Here is a 16,825-nt window from a genome sequence, read left to right as displayed (position 1 = left end):
AGGACCCAATCTTTGAAAGCGATGGACGAAAAGCGGGTTCCGGTAGCACAGTTAACGGTGCTGAGTATGAAACAAATACTGCAACATTTCACACCAGTTTACACGACGAAGACGTTCCATGTGCCGTCTGCCGCGTTGTAGGAAGAAGCGTTGTCATGATTCCCGCGAGGAATGTTTGTTATAGCGGATGGCATACCGAGTATTCTGGATATTTGATGTCGGATCATGACGGTCATCCTGGAAACAAGGAACTCGTTTGCATGGACGGAAACCCTGAAAAGGCGGAAGGAAGTGATGCTGGAGACCAGAATGGTGCGCTGCTTTACTTTGCTCAAGCTATTTGTGGCTCGTTAAAGTGTCCTCCATATAGCGAGAACAAGGCGTTAAGATGTGTGGTGTGTTCTAAATAGAGCTATACGAACGAAGGAGCTTACACTCTTCAATTAAAACAAATGCCTGTGTTTAACACTATTACCCCAGTGAAAGCGCCATCATTTATATTTCATTTGTTTTACCAAACTACTTTGGAATAAAGATATAAGATATTATTTTGAAGTCGTGCACGCCCATTCTTAGTATGAATTGTGGATTATACAACATATTAAATAATATCCCTGTACTTTAACCTAAATAGACATTTTTAGACTAGAAAGAAAGGTCATTTCGAGCGTTTCTTTAAAATTTATTTCACATCCAACTGATTTAAGCAATGAAACATGTATGTCATGTTTCGCCTAAGGACATTCCCGCACTTTGAGCATAAGCACCGCTAACCTTTCATGTAATACGTTTTATTTGCATTAGCCCGGAATTAAGCAAACTTCTTACCCAGCAGAAAATATTATAATCTCTGTGATATTCCTGTTATACCTGTTTGCAGGAACTGGATTGGATTTTTAAGTGTAACACTGATAATAATATGCACTACCAAGATTTAAACAAAATATTAACTTAAAGGGGCTCATTCGTGTGCATGCTGAGAACAAGGAACTCGTTTGTATGGATGCTGAGAACAAATGGTTCCTCTCTATGGATCCTGGGAAATTAGAGCTCGTTAGTCTGTACGCTTATCCTGAAAAGGCCAACTGAAGTAAAATAGAGATCAAAAAGAGGTCCTAATTTATACTGTAAAAGATGTTCGTGGCGCGTTAAATGACTTTGTTATTGTCACTTAGAATCTTTTCGATTTCACTCCTCGAATTGTTCCAACGATGAGGCGTGATCTGTGAGGTTCGTGGGTTTTGGCATGACTCTTCATTGTTTAATGACATAATTTTGATTATCGATGGTATATATCAAGCCAAATGATATCGTAATATTAATGCAATCATGTTTAATTTGAAAATAACTAAACTTTTTTTCTAGTTTTAATTCATTGATTTCAAAAGGCAAGCTTGTTGAGGCACATCCGTTGTAAAAACCAGGTTTAAAACCGTAAACAATATAAAAACATGAGCTACATGGCAGAAATATTATTTTAGAGGATCCCTGATGTTGGTGGGTAATGGTATAGTTTAGCCTTATCAATAACCTTGTTATCGAATTCTACCACATTATTCCCTGTTCTTTCAGGCTCCCGTCAATAGATACCCATATATGTAATTAGACATTTTAAAGCACTATCAGGCCATATGCTGCAGTATCAACAGAAGTTCTACAGGCACAGGCTTTCTTAAAATTATATCATGCCATGGTGTACAGACTCGGCTAATGCCAATGCACTTAAGATAATTATTCTAATTACTTAACCGGTGATCGGGTATCTCCGTACCGCGTTTAATTGGTCAAATTACAGTAGTTTAGACATTCGATCACAGTACACAGGCTCAGATATTGCCAATTCGCCTAAGGTTGCAACACTTAATACGTCACTGGTCAAAGTGTTTCAGTGTTCAAAGTATTTCTGGAACAACTTGACGCTCACCAAGGTCCCCGTAAAGCAAAGGATATCGATGTTTTTCGGTCGCGCTCAAATGGGATTCCATCAAACGTTCCAGTAGTCTTCATGTTAGTGAATGATAATGTCTCTGAATAGGTGTCATTACTCGGCCCCAGGCATGACACCTAGAACTTTGACCTTAAACGGGACTGGTTTGATAACTGACCACATCATTAAAGTGACAAAAAAAATCCATAAAATCACACAAATGTTATAGAGCGTAGGAAATAAGAACAATGAACCATTGATTAACTTTTTTTTGGTTTACATTAATATAGATACTACAATTCACACAAAACAGCCTGCATCGAACAACAGCCACTGTTGACCATATAAACATTTCCATAACTAAGCAAAGAACAGCTTTAAACCCACCAGTGTCCAATTGCAGGTATTTGAATGAGTTTGCAAACCGACCATTTAAAGAAATCAGTCATTCGTGCGAAATGACATAATAAACGCGATTTATTGCCACGAGATATATAGAGATTGTACAGCGAATGCGGATTCACACAGTGTTAAATTTATACTTTCGTAAATCATTATAGACCTGCTTAAGGTTCTACTGTACATCTGTCGAAGATAATTATACGACAACTTACGGAACGATTAGCGAAAAAGAATGATAACATTAGGAAACAAACATATAGTCATTTCATTGGCAGCCGTTTGCTGTGCGCGGGAGCCTGAATGTTCGCGGTTTCATTACGAGGAAAAGTTGTTAGAAAAAGCGATCAGATCGGAAATCAGAATGGAAGCGTTTGGTGATTCATTGAAGGAGGCAACTAGCTCCATGAGAATATTGGAGCCCACATGGATGTACAAAGGCAACAGATTACAGGTAAATGAATGTTTGAGAGTGTAATCACCATTTTGAAGGTTTTAAAGGAGTGAACATTTGGCAGAGCTCGTTATACATACTTGAACATTTTAATATAACTACTTGTTTTTTACAACAATTGTGATTTGGCAAGAACGAGCGATTGTAAACCCATACTACCGTATTTACTATTATATTAGGCTGGCAACTATATAGGTGATTTCAGGAAAAGAAATGTATAAAGACTAACCCCTTGCTGAAAGGATTTTGAGGGGTTGATAGATAATCACAATAACAGTACATGTACGTGAATTGCAACATCGGCACTGTTCGTCTCACAGATATTCGAAGTTCTTTATTACTTCGTGGTCATCATACAGGATTCGGATAGAATTTTATCCTGCATACAAATCGGTCCAATAACAAGGTGCCGAGTAAATTTTAGTTTATTAGGATAGTAGATAACGTGATGTTTATCTACAGTCAGTTGGTCATGTGACCGCGAAAACGGACATTCTATTCTACCTCAACAATCCCCTTTACTTTTAAAGATAATAAATAATATTAAGGTTATTTATAGTGTTTAAAAAAACAAAGTAACGGGATAATAGAATACTAGGCTAGTGCCTCGGATAGAGAAAGTTTATCGGCTCACCCGATAAATTCCGCAGCCGAGTCAGATAATCTTCCTCCAATCACGGCACTAACCTAGTATTCGCTATTCATTGAGTATTTAGTAGGTGATGAGAAATGGCTGCACACACTTTTTTATTATATTAATCACAGTATCTAGATAGACGTCATAATTAGAAATTTTCTTTGTATTTCATTGATAAATTATGATTTTCGTACAAACATTGACAACATAGCGGGAAAACATTTGGCTGTTTTCACAAGTGTTCACAAGGGTAGTATTAGCAGCGTTAATTAAACATAGCACAAGTTCTTCTCTAAATAATTCTTTGTCTCAATTTCAGAACTAACAAATGCAATGCAAAAGCAACAGGAGAAAATTGAATCACTGAAGACCGGGGAAGTAAAGAGCAGCGGTTTATTCACGCGATGGGGTCGGCGGTCATGCCCTGGAAGCACGGAGCTGGTGTACGAAGGGTTTGCTGGCGGCGGTCATTACAATGAAAAAGGAGCGAGCAGTAATTACATTTGTCTGCCGCACGACCCAATCTATGACGACGATGGACGGAATGCGGGTTCCGTTAGCAAGGTTTACGGTGCTGAGTATCAAACAAGTTCTGCAACGTTTCATACGAGTTTACACGACGAAGACGTTCCGTGTGCCGTCTGCCGCGTTGTTGGAAGAAACGTTGTCATGATTCCAGCAAGGAATGCCTGTTATAGCGGATGGCATACCGAGTACTCTGGATATTTGATGTCGGAGCATTATAGTCATTTTGGGAACAAGGAACTCGTTTGCATGGACGGAATTCCTGAAAAGGCGGAAGGAAGTAATGCTGGTAACCAAGATGGTGCTTTGCTTTTCTTTGTTCAGGCTATTTGTGGTTCTTTAAAATGTCCCCCATATAGCGAGAACAAGGCGTTAACATGTGTGGTGTGTTCTAAATAGATATTAGAACATTTTATTTATTTATCGAAAACAACCTTCATTTATATAAGCACGATCCTGTATTAAAGAATCTTTTGGACACAAAATTAAACTTGTGTCATTAAAACATGTTTTTAAAACAAGTAGATATGCAAATAAAAACCCTGTGATCAATAATTGCATTTAATGGTTCACTTTCACCACCAATTTTCCAATAAAAGTAATTAATTTCCATTTTGGTCTTGGTTATTAAATGACTTTAAAGTTAATTTGTTCAGACCAGATATCTTTTTTTTTCGAATATTTTTGTGCCACTCATACCTAGGTGCCTGAAGTTTGCACAACTTATTACATGCTAAGGGTTCTTGTCTTTGTAAAAACTCAATACTGACAGTGAAAAAAAACAACATACACGTTTAATATATAATGTTAATGAAACTATTGACTTGAATAATAATGTTTATTTTTCTCTACTATAAGTTTCACCTTGTAATAAAGTTTTTTTTTTAATTTAGTATCCTTTCATTGCAAATAGTCAATTTTAATCATGTCAATTTCAAGACATTTGGGGAAATATAAGTCATTTTTTCATGTAATTCTCCAGAGTCTCTATCGGTGTGTTCAGTGAAAACACGCGATTGTTGAAATTATTGCAAAAACTTTAAACGAACGCGCGAACGTATTATTCTTACAATAAACTGGTAGTTAATGTGCGCTGCAGTGTAACTAATTTTGTGCCCCGAACCATCTAGGTTTGAATCTTGGCCAATCTGGTTTCATTATGTTAAAGATCGAATATTCAGATAACTACTGCTTACTGGACTTGCGAGCAAGTCCTTTCCTGCTCTTTATGAATCCTGTTACAAGCTCGTGATATTAAGACTGTGTTAGTTCTTAATTATAGCCGCGTCTTTTATGACACATTGTTGTCTTATCAAAATTTATGTCGCAGTATGATATTTGAAATCATACGATGTAATTACCGTGACAAGCCCGGAAGCCAAGGTACATGGCTAATGTCAAACATTAGGTTTTTTAAGACATATTGTATTGCCATTTAGGTATATTAATAAAATATCTTGCGTCAAGATGTATATTGGAAATTGAACAAGTCTCAATCTGTCATTTAAGTTTGTATTCACTGAAAAAATACATAACATTATGAACATTGAGAATATTGTAGCCATCATTTGTAACATTAAATGAACGAAACATTAAATAAAATGTGTAAGCTTGAGAACAGTTAATATTTTCATGTTGAAAAAAAAATGCGCAAACATACTTGCAAGCCTCCGGTTTAAACAACAAAGACACATATCCGAAAAAACAATTACCCGTTGAAACATGTATCAGGTCGGATTAATTGAACTGAAACACACGAGTGTACGTTCTGCCTTGTCAATTTGTTTTTATATAACATTACGTTTGTGGAACTTATTGTGGTTCGATTTCCATTCGTATTTTCAGGCATTTTAAGTAAGCGTTGAAGCATCCCTATAATACATGCTTAGAATAAACACATTCATCGAAATATTTATAAACGTCCTTGTGTTCCTATTATTTCACTACAAAGTGCATAACCTTTCGTTGCTGTTGTTTTTGCAATACCTTGTTGAGATAACACCATAAATCTTGACAAACTTGACATTCTAGTTCAAGTGTAATGTAGTGATTTATATATCACAGTGGCAGAGGGGACATAATGCATTTATTGTTTTACACTAATATAAACATTTATGTGTCGGTAAAAATCGAGTTATAAACGGCTATTACATATACACATGCTATATATTGTTTCCAATTTAATATAACTATCGATTTTATTTTTGTACGTGTGTACTGTAACAATGCCTTACTTATATTGGTCAGGACATATTTCGATCCGCATGTTTGTAAATAACTTAACTGGATACAATAAATGCCTCTTTGGCAATATTCCGGCACGTCATACGTGGTTGTTTTACTTGATTTGTTATGCTTTATTTAAATAAAGTAATTTTATCTCAAACCTCAGAAAAAAACATGATATATTCCCTTTATTTTGGGATTTTTTTTTAAGACTTTCGCTTCCTTTTAAGCAGGAAGATACTTCATGAGGATAATGATCATGAGCTTCGATATTTGTTTTCCATAGTGTCATTATTTAACAAATTTCTTAAAACATGGAAATCGTAGGTTTAATTCTTCCAATAACTTAAGAAACCTCAGCCGCTCTATACACGAGTGCCAAACAGTGACTCCTACTCTAAAAGGAGAAAAAGGGACTAATGCATTTCCAAGCTAAAGTCAAATAGCGGAAATAATGATAATGACATTTGCCAACCTTTTTTAGCTGAATTTCACTCAAAATAAAAGATGTACACATATACTTGTAACAGTTAGTGATTCATTTTAAATCTACCTTAGTTGTTATATTATCGGGTACCATCACCAAAACCACATACAATTTTTAGCAACATGCCAAACAGGTGTTAATTGGCTCAATAAATTTGCTAACTTCAATTCAATTCAATTCAGTTTATACTAATAAAGAAAGGCAAATGGCCCAAAAGCAACAAACCCAGTATTATAATTCGAGGAGTGAAACCGAAAAAGATCTATATTCTTGTTTATTTTATGTCACTTAGAAACTTTTCGCATGCATCCCTTAAATTGCGAAATATTGAGCCAGACAATATATATTCAAAGTCTCTCATCTTGTTGAGTATTTATATATCTACCAAAATCCACGTTTATTTTGCCTGGCCCCGACAGATAAGTTAAACTGCTAGTTTGATCATTGATGGTCAAGGAAACAACGAACGTTGGTAAGAAAACACAATAGTTTCCACTTAAGTTAGGTCAAGCTTGAGTTTAGTTTTGGTATATAGTGTACCTCAACAATACGTATATACAGTACCAAATATTAGTCAATTGTACAAAAACACTTACTATAATCAATCCGATCGATGTACTGGCGGTCAGTTGATTACAGTGTTGATGGAATTTAGCATTTAGTTACCAATTTTCGTCTATCTAATTTTTCTTATAGCACACAATTTTCCTCAACCCACTGCATTTTATTTATTATGAATACTTGTGTGAAAAACTACAGAAACAAGCTCGGTAGCAAACATTTTAAACACTTACCCGGTTTAATGACACTGGGTAAACGCCCTACGACAATTCTGAGATTGTTGCACCCATTATCAACCGATTTGCCATTAAAACCAACAAATATATTGATATATAAGAATACAACTATATCTTAATCTATTTCTAAGCACAGAACTTCAAGCATTCTTTATATGTTGAGTCTGATTCCTTTCTATACAGCGAATTTGCTGACCTTCGTCCCTTTGGCTTAAGAACCCTGGATGTCGGTTGGAGTCCAACCCAGAAAAGGAGTATACACATTTGTTTTCCAAAAAAACAGACGGTCTTACTAATTCTCCACAAAAGAAATGCACTCAATAAAACTGGTTTTATCTTAAATTTATGCTTCTTAACTTAAGTGATTTTAAGCAGAAAAATAGTGCAAACCTTCCACTTTCGTTTGTAGACATGCAGGTGCGTCATGGGAAAATCATTCTTACTACTTCATAACCCAATTGTTTAAAACATATTAGAAGTACGTATTATCAGCACTTTGGCTCTAGGTACGAAATGCCATTGACTTTTTTTATACAGCTCCTTTAAGAGCAGGAGCCACATTTTCGCTTTTGTGCTATAGCCATCATTGATCGCAATAATTATCTGATATTTGCCCTCTGTCCCATACATACCACATGTACAATTTAAAGTAAACAGACAACCTCAAATGACCTAATTCTGAAACGTATTTTGGTTATTGGAGTGAATGCACTCTATACGCGGTTAGATTCTATGATACTAAAACTTAAACTGAAATATCGCTACGTTCAACAACTAATGGCAGCCATTCACTATACATTTGCAGAACTCTGAAATGTAGCGTAGGGAAGTTAACCATTTTATATCAATCGATACTTTTACATCTTCCCTTCCAATAACTGTTCAATCTGGCGACATTCCTTTTGGCGCTTTTGTAAATGTACTATTTGGCATTGAATTAGCATGTGCTGTAAATCACAAACGTGTGTGTGTTCCGTTTTCAACAAGTTCACAAGGTATCAGTCGGTTCTTAGTCGAAGTGTTGAACCACACATAAATGTAATAACATCAGGCATTTCAAACATATACTAAACAAGCTACTATAAATCATACACGAAATTTTCTATAATGCAACGGTTGTATCTTTCGATTTTTTTGACAAACTGATGTTGAAATTTCGCTGACCTAATGGCATTGCTTAAGGTAGCATAATTTTAGATTTATGTAAAAAAGAAATCTCAGCCTACGTTAATTACGATTAGTCTTCAAATATTTAGGTTGCATTATAAATATTTGCACTTTAAGAGTACTGACCATATTCAAGAGCTCTTGTTTAAACCCCTTTTGGCAACCTACAAACAAATTGTCAATTTACATTTCATATGAAATCAAGTTTTCCCGTAAATGACCGTATACAAATTGAGAGCGTGCATTTTACAACCAATGGTATAGTAATAATTTCTATTAGATATGAAATCTTTCTAATCTCATTAAAATGTTGCAAATAAAATGGAGAAAATGGTGTATATAGAAAACAAGCTGGAGTGTTCACAAACAAAACTATTAAAACCACTTAACGCAATAAAAACAAGAACATTTATCAAATATTTTATCTTTAAAGGCAAAACATTATTACGGCTTTTAAGATAAATTATTATGCCAATGCGCCGTTAGTAGTGCTCGGCCTAGCATCGATATAAAGATATACAGATCCAAGCAGAAATGAGGAAATTATTTCTTATTTCGTTGGCATTGCCATTGGCAGGCGTTTGCTTTGCGCGGGAGCCCGAGTGTTCGAGGTTTCATTACGAGGAAAAGCTGTTAGAAAAAGTGATCAGATCAGAAATTAAGATGGACGCGTTTGATGAATCATTGAAGAAGACAACGGACTATGTGCAAGAAAATATTCAGACGATTTCAGGTAAACTAATTTTCAATTTTTGAATAATAAGCGTTGTTTTACGAAATCAGACTCATAATGTTATCAGAATTAAATATTGACAAGACTCGCTCTAGCTATACGAAATGCAGCATTGTGAATGTATGAAAGTACACATAACTTTATGATTATTACTTATATCATCACAAATAAATCATTAATAACTCATTTCTCGCTATTTTAGGTCTAACAAACAAAATGCAAGAGCTGCAGAGTCAAATAGAATCACTTAAATCAGTTGAGGTCATGAGCAGTGGAATATACACACGGTGGGGTCGGCGGTCATGCCCTGGAACCACGATACTGGTGTACGAAGGCTTTGCTGGTGGCGGACATTACAATGATAAAGGAGCGAGCAGTAATTACATTTGTCTGCCAAAGGATCCAATCTTTGATGGCGATGGACGAAAAGGGGGTTCGGCAAGCACGGTTTATGGTGCTGAGTATGAAACAAATGGTGCAACGTTTCACAAGAGTTTACATGACGATGACGTTCCATGTGCCGTCTGCCGCGTTGTTGGAAGAAGCCTTGTCATGATTCCAGCGAGGAATGCCTGTTATAGCGGATGGCATACGGAGTACTCTGGTCATTTGATGTCTTCTAATCACGGCCATGAAGCGAACAAGGAACTCGTTTGCATGGACGGAAACCTTGAAATGGCGGATGGAAGTGATGCTGGCGACCAGAATGGTGCTTTGTTTTACTTTGTTCAAGCTGTCTGTGGCTCGTTAAAATGTCCTCCCTATAGCCCGAACAAGGCGTTAACATGTGTGGTGTGTTCTAAATAGAAGGAAAAAGCTTATATTGTTTATTTGAAACAATGTGCATGTAATTGATCAGCATACTGCATGTATTGCCTATGCGTACTTAATTTAACCTTTTTACATTTTAATACAATGATATAATCAGTATAATAAATATTTGTTTATTCAGATTGCACTGAAATGTTAACTTTTGTAGTGAAAACGGACAGATGTAGACCAAACTTTGCAAATACTTTCAAACTATGGCATTAGAATGACGACCTGAGTATTAAACATTAAAGATTGAGATCACATTATATAATGTACCTAACCGTCAATGGTTATTCTACACATTTTCTATCCAATGATTCAATTACCAATGATGCCCTGCACTGTTATATATATATCCAGCGCAGGTCATAATAATTCAGAGGGCGTATCCTTGGTTTATTGGAAACACACCTAACAGTCAATCAAGGGATCAATAGGGGTCATAGGTTCAATCCCCCACCACACCACTGAAATTACTTATTGTCATCTGGAGAGACGTTAAATGGGGGATCGTGTGATCGAACTATACACTGGTGCACGTTAAACAACCAGAATAGCTCTAACCAGGATTAAATTCTGTCTATGCACTATGCTCCAAAAACCTTATATGACTAACAATCTTGTCGGAGGAGCACTCGCCGATTGGACTTTTCTCATGTGCGAGTATAAATAAGCTTACACACAACCAGACTCAGTTAGTCACCGCCCAGATTACTCAGTGGTATAGCTTTTGCTTCGGTTGCGAAAGGTGGCTGATTCTAACATTGGCAGTGTTAAAACCGAAAAACGTTCAAATATGGTATCAGTATTGCACTGAGTATTTCCCCGAGTATCTTATATCTAAGTTTCTTAAGTTTACTTAAATCTGGATACGACTGCGAATTACAGTCACTTACATCTCATGTAATTTATGGCATTTTAACTAAAGTTAAGTAATGATGGCGGGGTCAAGTCATCATGCAGCCAATGGGCGATGACATATACCTTGATTAACTCAAATAAACAAACAAATTAGTAAGTCTTGCTATTGTCACTGAGCGGACTCATTAGTTGTTTAGTGATAGCCTAGGATGGAATATCAGACAAATCACATCGCTGTGACGTAAGACACTAACTGATTATGTGATAATTGTTAGTTCCCATTTTCTTGCTTTATGGTATATATTCTGTTAAAGCGTTGGAAGGCAGAGTCTTGAAGGAAACGTCTGACAATTCACATAGCTGGGATAAAACTGACACTCACCTTTTAAGTAATAATTCTTAATTCTCACCTGAGTGTGTTTCCTTTTGGTCTATGCTGTGTGTTGGCGTTGCAAATCTGTCACTGATTACTTGGTGATAATGTTCAGTTCTTCCAAAGATGAGAGGTTTTGTGATACAGTCGACGCGTTTAGAATTGGCTTTCAGAACGCTTCGAAGGTTGTATTGAGGGCTAATAGTAGTAAAATATATACATATTGGTTCCCGGAGATAAAGCACGTTAGAGAAGGCCCTACCAGTATAGAGGCCTGGGAGTTGACGTTGCAACTTTTGACGATATATAATGAAAGGCAACTGCTTTGCATTAAATACATTATTTTAAATAAAACGGTGTTCATAGCACGTGGTTTTAACGTCATACACAAACGGAATATTGATTGCTGTTTCGTACATTTTCGGACGGAATAAGTATTTGCGAATCATTTGCTTTTTCAGATGTGAGTAATGCTTCAAAATAAAGCGCTATCTAACCACATTGCGATATTGAATACAAACGAAAAAAATAAGGGAAAATTATTCAGTAGCCTTAAAGAGAGTGTAAGTAGCAAACATAGTGTCGTTTTGATTTGTTTTGTCACACTCACGATTTAAGAAGCTTCTTGTGCACATGAATATAAATTAACATCAGTTGCAATAAGCCATGTGGCCCATGAAGACAAAACACAATATTTACAAAAACAAATATAAATAATGGCACTCACATATACATTTTGAGAAGGCCCAATAAACTTGTTTAACAATGCTTAAAAAAGGCAAATTGTGATACATTGCAAGAACACTATATTCCCATTGAATTAATTACAACTGGAAGAAAAATATTTCATTATAAAATGCTATTTTATTTAGGCCTGCTTTGGCTGATTACATGTTAAGAGTTATAATATTATGCCTCATTAAAACCGTTGTGCATAGTTGGCATCATTTAAAGCCTCAGTGACACTTAGCATTGGATTATTAGAGAAAAATAATAATAGTGAGTATATAACTATGATAGAGTCTCATATAGTGTCATGTCTGATAAAATCCCGAAGTCCACACGATGCTTGACTAAAAAGAAAGGTTTAGGAAATACCAACGAAATTCCGAACTGGACCACTGACTCGCTATATGCTAATGAGGTAGATAAGTGGGCGGAGCATAGCGCTTTACAAACAGTACCTGAGTTGTTACCGGAATAGACTTGAGCAATGACTAAAGAAATACTGAACAATTTCAATAAAATCAAATAAAGAAATTAAGACCCTATTTCTAAAATAAATGTGGTGCAAGTATTTTCGAATGAAAACTTATCAAAGAATGTTGCTTGCAGATTGGTAATACACCATGCTTTTGTAAAATGCACTGTTTTGTATTTGGCGAAATAAAAGTGAAGCAAATCATTAGGAGTGTTAAAACTAAGACACCAAAAGCTGGAACCTATCAGCAAATGGTCATACTTGATCGTTTTTGAAGACTACAATTTTCGAATAAAGGAAAAAGCTTTGTTGTAGCATAATAATTTGATTGATATTACCACGTGATGTTATCAATGCATGGCGAAATATCTCATACCATTAAGAAAGTCCAGGTGGTTAAGTGGTTAAGATGTTGAGTCTTTGGTTTACTTCGTTTTTACTAAAACCAGCACCTTATATATGCAATACCAGACGGCCAGTTTATTGAGTGATGACATGCAGCCGACAAAGAAAACACATGTAAGATATGTAAAACAAGTACATTTTAGCACTAAAATAAGCATTGGCTACAAAAGTCCTACAATGTGCCACCGACCGGCCAGGAAAAACCAGAGACGGTTAACTCTTGAAACCTGTGCTCGTTTGCCATGTGCCGTTTAGCACGTTTAGCAAATTAATAGTCTGAATAACTGTCGCTATGTCTTCGGCTTCATGCGAATGTTTAAACGAATAGGCCATTACTTGGTTCTCGCTATACGAAGGTTGTTTTAACGAGTCACAAGCAGCTGGAACAAAATAAACAGAACAGAACATATATTTTATTAAGACTTGTACAAAGAACATCATCTTCTCAATTACAAATGACTAATGATTACACAAACATATAACATGACATAGGCTATACATTATATGAAATAGAATCATAAATTAAAAACATACAATAAATAAAACTGAGCCCGATTTTGTTTTCCACCCGATTTGCATATTAATAAAGTCAATTTACTTTCTTGGGGTTTGACTTTCGTGACTTACTGCAGGATTCCTTATCTTCTTGGAAGATTAAAAAAATGTCAATATAAGTAAATAATGTTCGGCTATAAGTTGCCAATACACTGTTCATATCTTCAACATTGTTCATTTGTCCATTTACCAATGTCAAAATGCCGAATCCTCAGTTACAAACGCATTCCCACACCAAATGACTGATATGGTTGCCTAATCTTGCTACTGGAATACACTGACAAATTTAAACGTTCTCGACTACAATTTTTGTTTTAAATACTGCCACAATTTAAAAATATCTCCATAAACATCGAAATGGTAGGTTTAATCCTTCCATTAACTTAAGACACCCCAACCGCTCTGAACACGAGTGCCAAACGGTTACTCCTACTCTTTTAAATAAACAAATGGACACATAATACATGTAACAGTTAGTTATCCATTTTAGGTCTGTCATTGTGGCTATATTATCGGGTTCCATCACCAAAACAACATACAATTTCTGGCAACCACACATACTGGTGTAAATTGGCTCAATAAAATTGCTAATTTTAATTCAATTCATTTTATTCAAATAAACAGAGGCTAGCGACCCAAATAAACACAACATACAGCAACAAAGTATTATAATTCGAGGTGTGAAACCGAAAAAGTTATATCTTCTTCTTTATTTTATGACACTTATGAACCTTTTCGCATTCAACCTTCGAATTGCAATATAAGATATACATATTTACTATGTTTAACAGATGGTACACACTGATTGTTAACTTTAATATTGTATTATCATTTCCAGTAAACATTAAAGAGTAGAACTCATTTAAAAGATTACCAGATGGATGCAAATTCCAAAGATATTGTCTACGAATAATATCGAATTAAGGACAATATATACAAAGTATTGCATCTTGTGGAGTATTTATATATCTATCAAGTTTCATGTTTGTTTGCCGTATTACGTTTGCTCCTTGATGGCCCAGGAACCAACGAACTATGGCAAGAAAACACAGTAGTTTCCACTTAAACTAGGCCAAGCTTGCGTTTAAGTAATAGGTGACATTAAGTAAGATTTTAATGATAAGGAATGGGCGGAGCTAGCGTAGCGAACGAGCCCTTTTTGCGATTAAAATATCAATTGACTTAGAATACAACCTCATTGACTAACAAATTGTAAACGCAAAATTTGACTCAGGAAGAGTGAATCGAATAGTTGGCAGTAGACGGACCTTTTAATACCCGCGTAAGTTGAAATTCTTAATGATTAAGCGTATTACTTAATAACTGTTATCTGTAATTTCATTGGCTGAGAATATAGTCGATAGGTTGTATTTTAATGTCAGTAAATAGTGTAACTCAACAAAAGTTATATATAGTACCAAATAGTAACACTAACAGTCATCAATCGATGTACTGGCGGTCAGATGATTACAGAGATGATGTAATTTAGCATTTAGTTACTAGTTCTTATATTATCCAAAGGGGCTCATCCGTATGAATGCTGAAATCAAGAAGCTCTGCTGTTTAGATCTGAAAACAAGAAGCTCGTTTGCATTTCTGCTGAAACAAATGGCTCGTCTGTATGGATCCTGGGAACAAAGAGCTCGTTTGCATGTACACTTATCCTGAAAAATGCAAACTGAGATAAAGTAGAGAACAAAAAGGGGCCGTTTGTTATTGTCACTTAAAATCTTTTCGATTTCTCTCCTCGAATTTTTCCAACGATGGGACGTGATCTGTGAAGTTCGTGCGTTTTGGTATTGCTCTTCATTGTTTAATGCCATAATTTTGATTATCGATAGTATATATCAAGCCAAATGATATCATATTATTAATGCAATCATGTTTAATTTGAAAATAGCTTAACTTTTTTCTAGTTTTAATTCATTTATTTCAAAGACAAGCTTGTTAAAGCACATCCGTTGTAAAATCCCGGGTTTCTCACCGTTTCAGCTTACAAAGCTTTCATGGAGAATATTCAGTGTTCAATGCGGCCTCCTATAAGCCCCCATATGGTGTTCACAATATAAAAAGAATGAGAATCATGGCAGAGATATTGTTTCAGAAGATCCCTGCGGTTGATGGGTAATGGTAAAGAGTAGCTTTATTTAATACCCTTTTTCTACCACACTATCCCCTGTTCTTTCAGCCCGCGGTCAATAGATACAAATGTATGTAATCAGACATTTGGAAACACTGCCAGGACAATACATATATGCCTTTATGCTGCAATAGGCACAGGCATTCTAAAAAAATATCAGTCCATGTACTATGTATACATAGTGTACAGGCTCGGTTAATGCCAATGCACTTACGGTAATTATTCCAAATAGGTAACCGGTCAACGAGTATCTCCGTACTGCGTTTTTTTGGTAAAATTAGAACAGTTTAGACATTCGATCACTGTACACAGGCTCAGATAATGCCAATCTGCCTAAGGTGGTAGCACGTAATACGCCACTGGTCACAGTGTAGCAGTGTCAAAAATACTCGACACTTACCAAGGTCCCCAAAAAGCAATGGATATGAAATGTCTGGAAACCGCTCAAATTGGCTTTCATCAGAAGATGCACATCCCAGTAGTCTTCATGCTAGCGATCAACAATGTCTCGAATAGCTTACATTACTCGGTCCCAGCCATGACAACTGAAACTTTAACCTCAAAACGAGACTCGTTTAATAACTGACCACAGCATTGAATAAACAAACAGAACATACCAAAACATTTAATAAATTACCTAATCCATAAAATCACACACATGTTATAGAGCGTAGGAAATGAGGACCATGAACCATAGATGAACTTGAAAAATGGAAATTTAAAAGATGCACTTTTACTCCTAGATAGAATTTACCACAATTAATAATGTTGTTTTACTTTTCCGAAAAGGATGAATAAATGTCGACAACAATGGTTCTTATGACGGATACCGAGTTTAATTCTAAATAAATGAGCATACAACATGGTATTTCTACCTTACGAGATTATAGTAGACCACAGTTAATCTTTTAGAATTCACCAGTCATTTAATATTAATGCGCTTTCTGCTATTAGATACACGGTTACAATATTGTTATAAGTAATTAATATTTTCCATCAATGCATTATTTAGTAAGTAGTGAATATTAATCATTCAAAATTGATGTTTGTTTTACATGTGTTTGTTTTGATTTTGAATAAGAGTTTCACTTTAACTAATATAGATACATTTATGACAATGTTCTA

The 16,825-nt window shown here is 35.5% G+C and overlaps 2 protein-coding genes across 2 annotated transcripts; both read left to right on the top strand.

Annotated features, from left to right (window-relative positions):
- Positions 1-2,690: 2,690 nt before the first annotated feature.
- On the top strand, positions 2,691-4,341 carry LOC128204503 (short-chain collagen C4-like). The gene is made up of 2 exons (XM_052905917.1): positions 2,691-2,766; positions 3,737-4,341. The coding sequence occupies exons 1-2, from the start codon at positions 2,691-2,693 to the stop codon at positions 4,339-4,341; spliced, it is 681 nt and encodes a 226-aa protein (XP_052761877.1).
- Positions 4,342-9,153: 4,812 nt separating this feature from the next.
- Positions 9,154-10,159, top strand: LOC128204502 (uncharacterized). Its single transcript, XM_052905916.1, has 2 exons — positions 9,154-9,352; positions 9,555-10,159. The coding sequence occupies exons 1-2, from the start codon at positions 9,154-9,156 to the stop codon at positions 10,157-10,159; spliced, it is 804 nt and encodes a 267-aa protein (XP_052761876.1).
- Positions 10,160-16,825: the final 6,666 nt, after the last annotated feature.

The sequence above is a fragment of the Mya arenaria genome, chromosome 10 (assembly GCF_026914265.1).
Source record: "Mya arenaria isolate MELC-2E11 chromosome 10, ASM2691426v1".
NCBI lineage: Eukaryota > Metazoa > Mollusca > Bivalvia > Myida > Myidae > Mya > Mya arenaria.
Note: the sequence above shows the minus strand (reverse complement) of the source record. Positions and strands in the feature narration are given on the sequence as shown.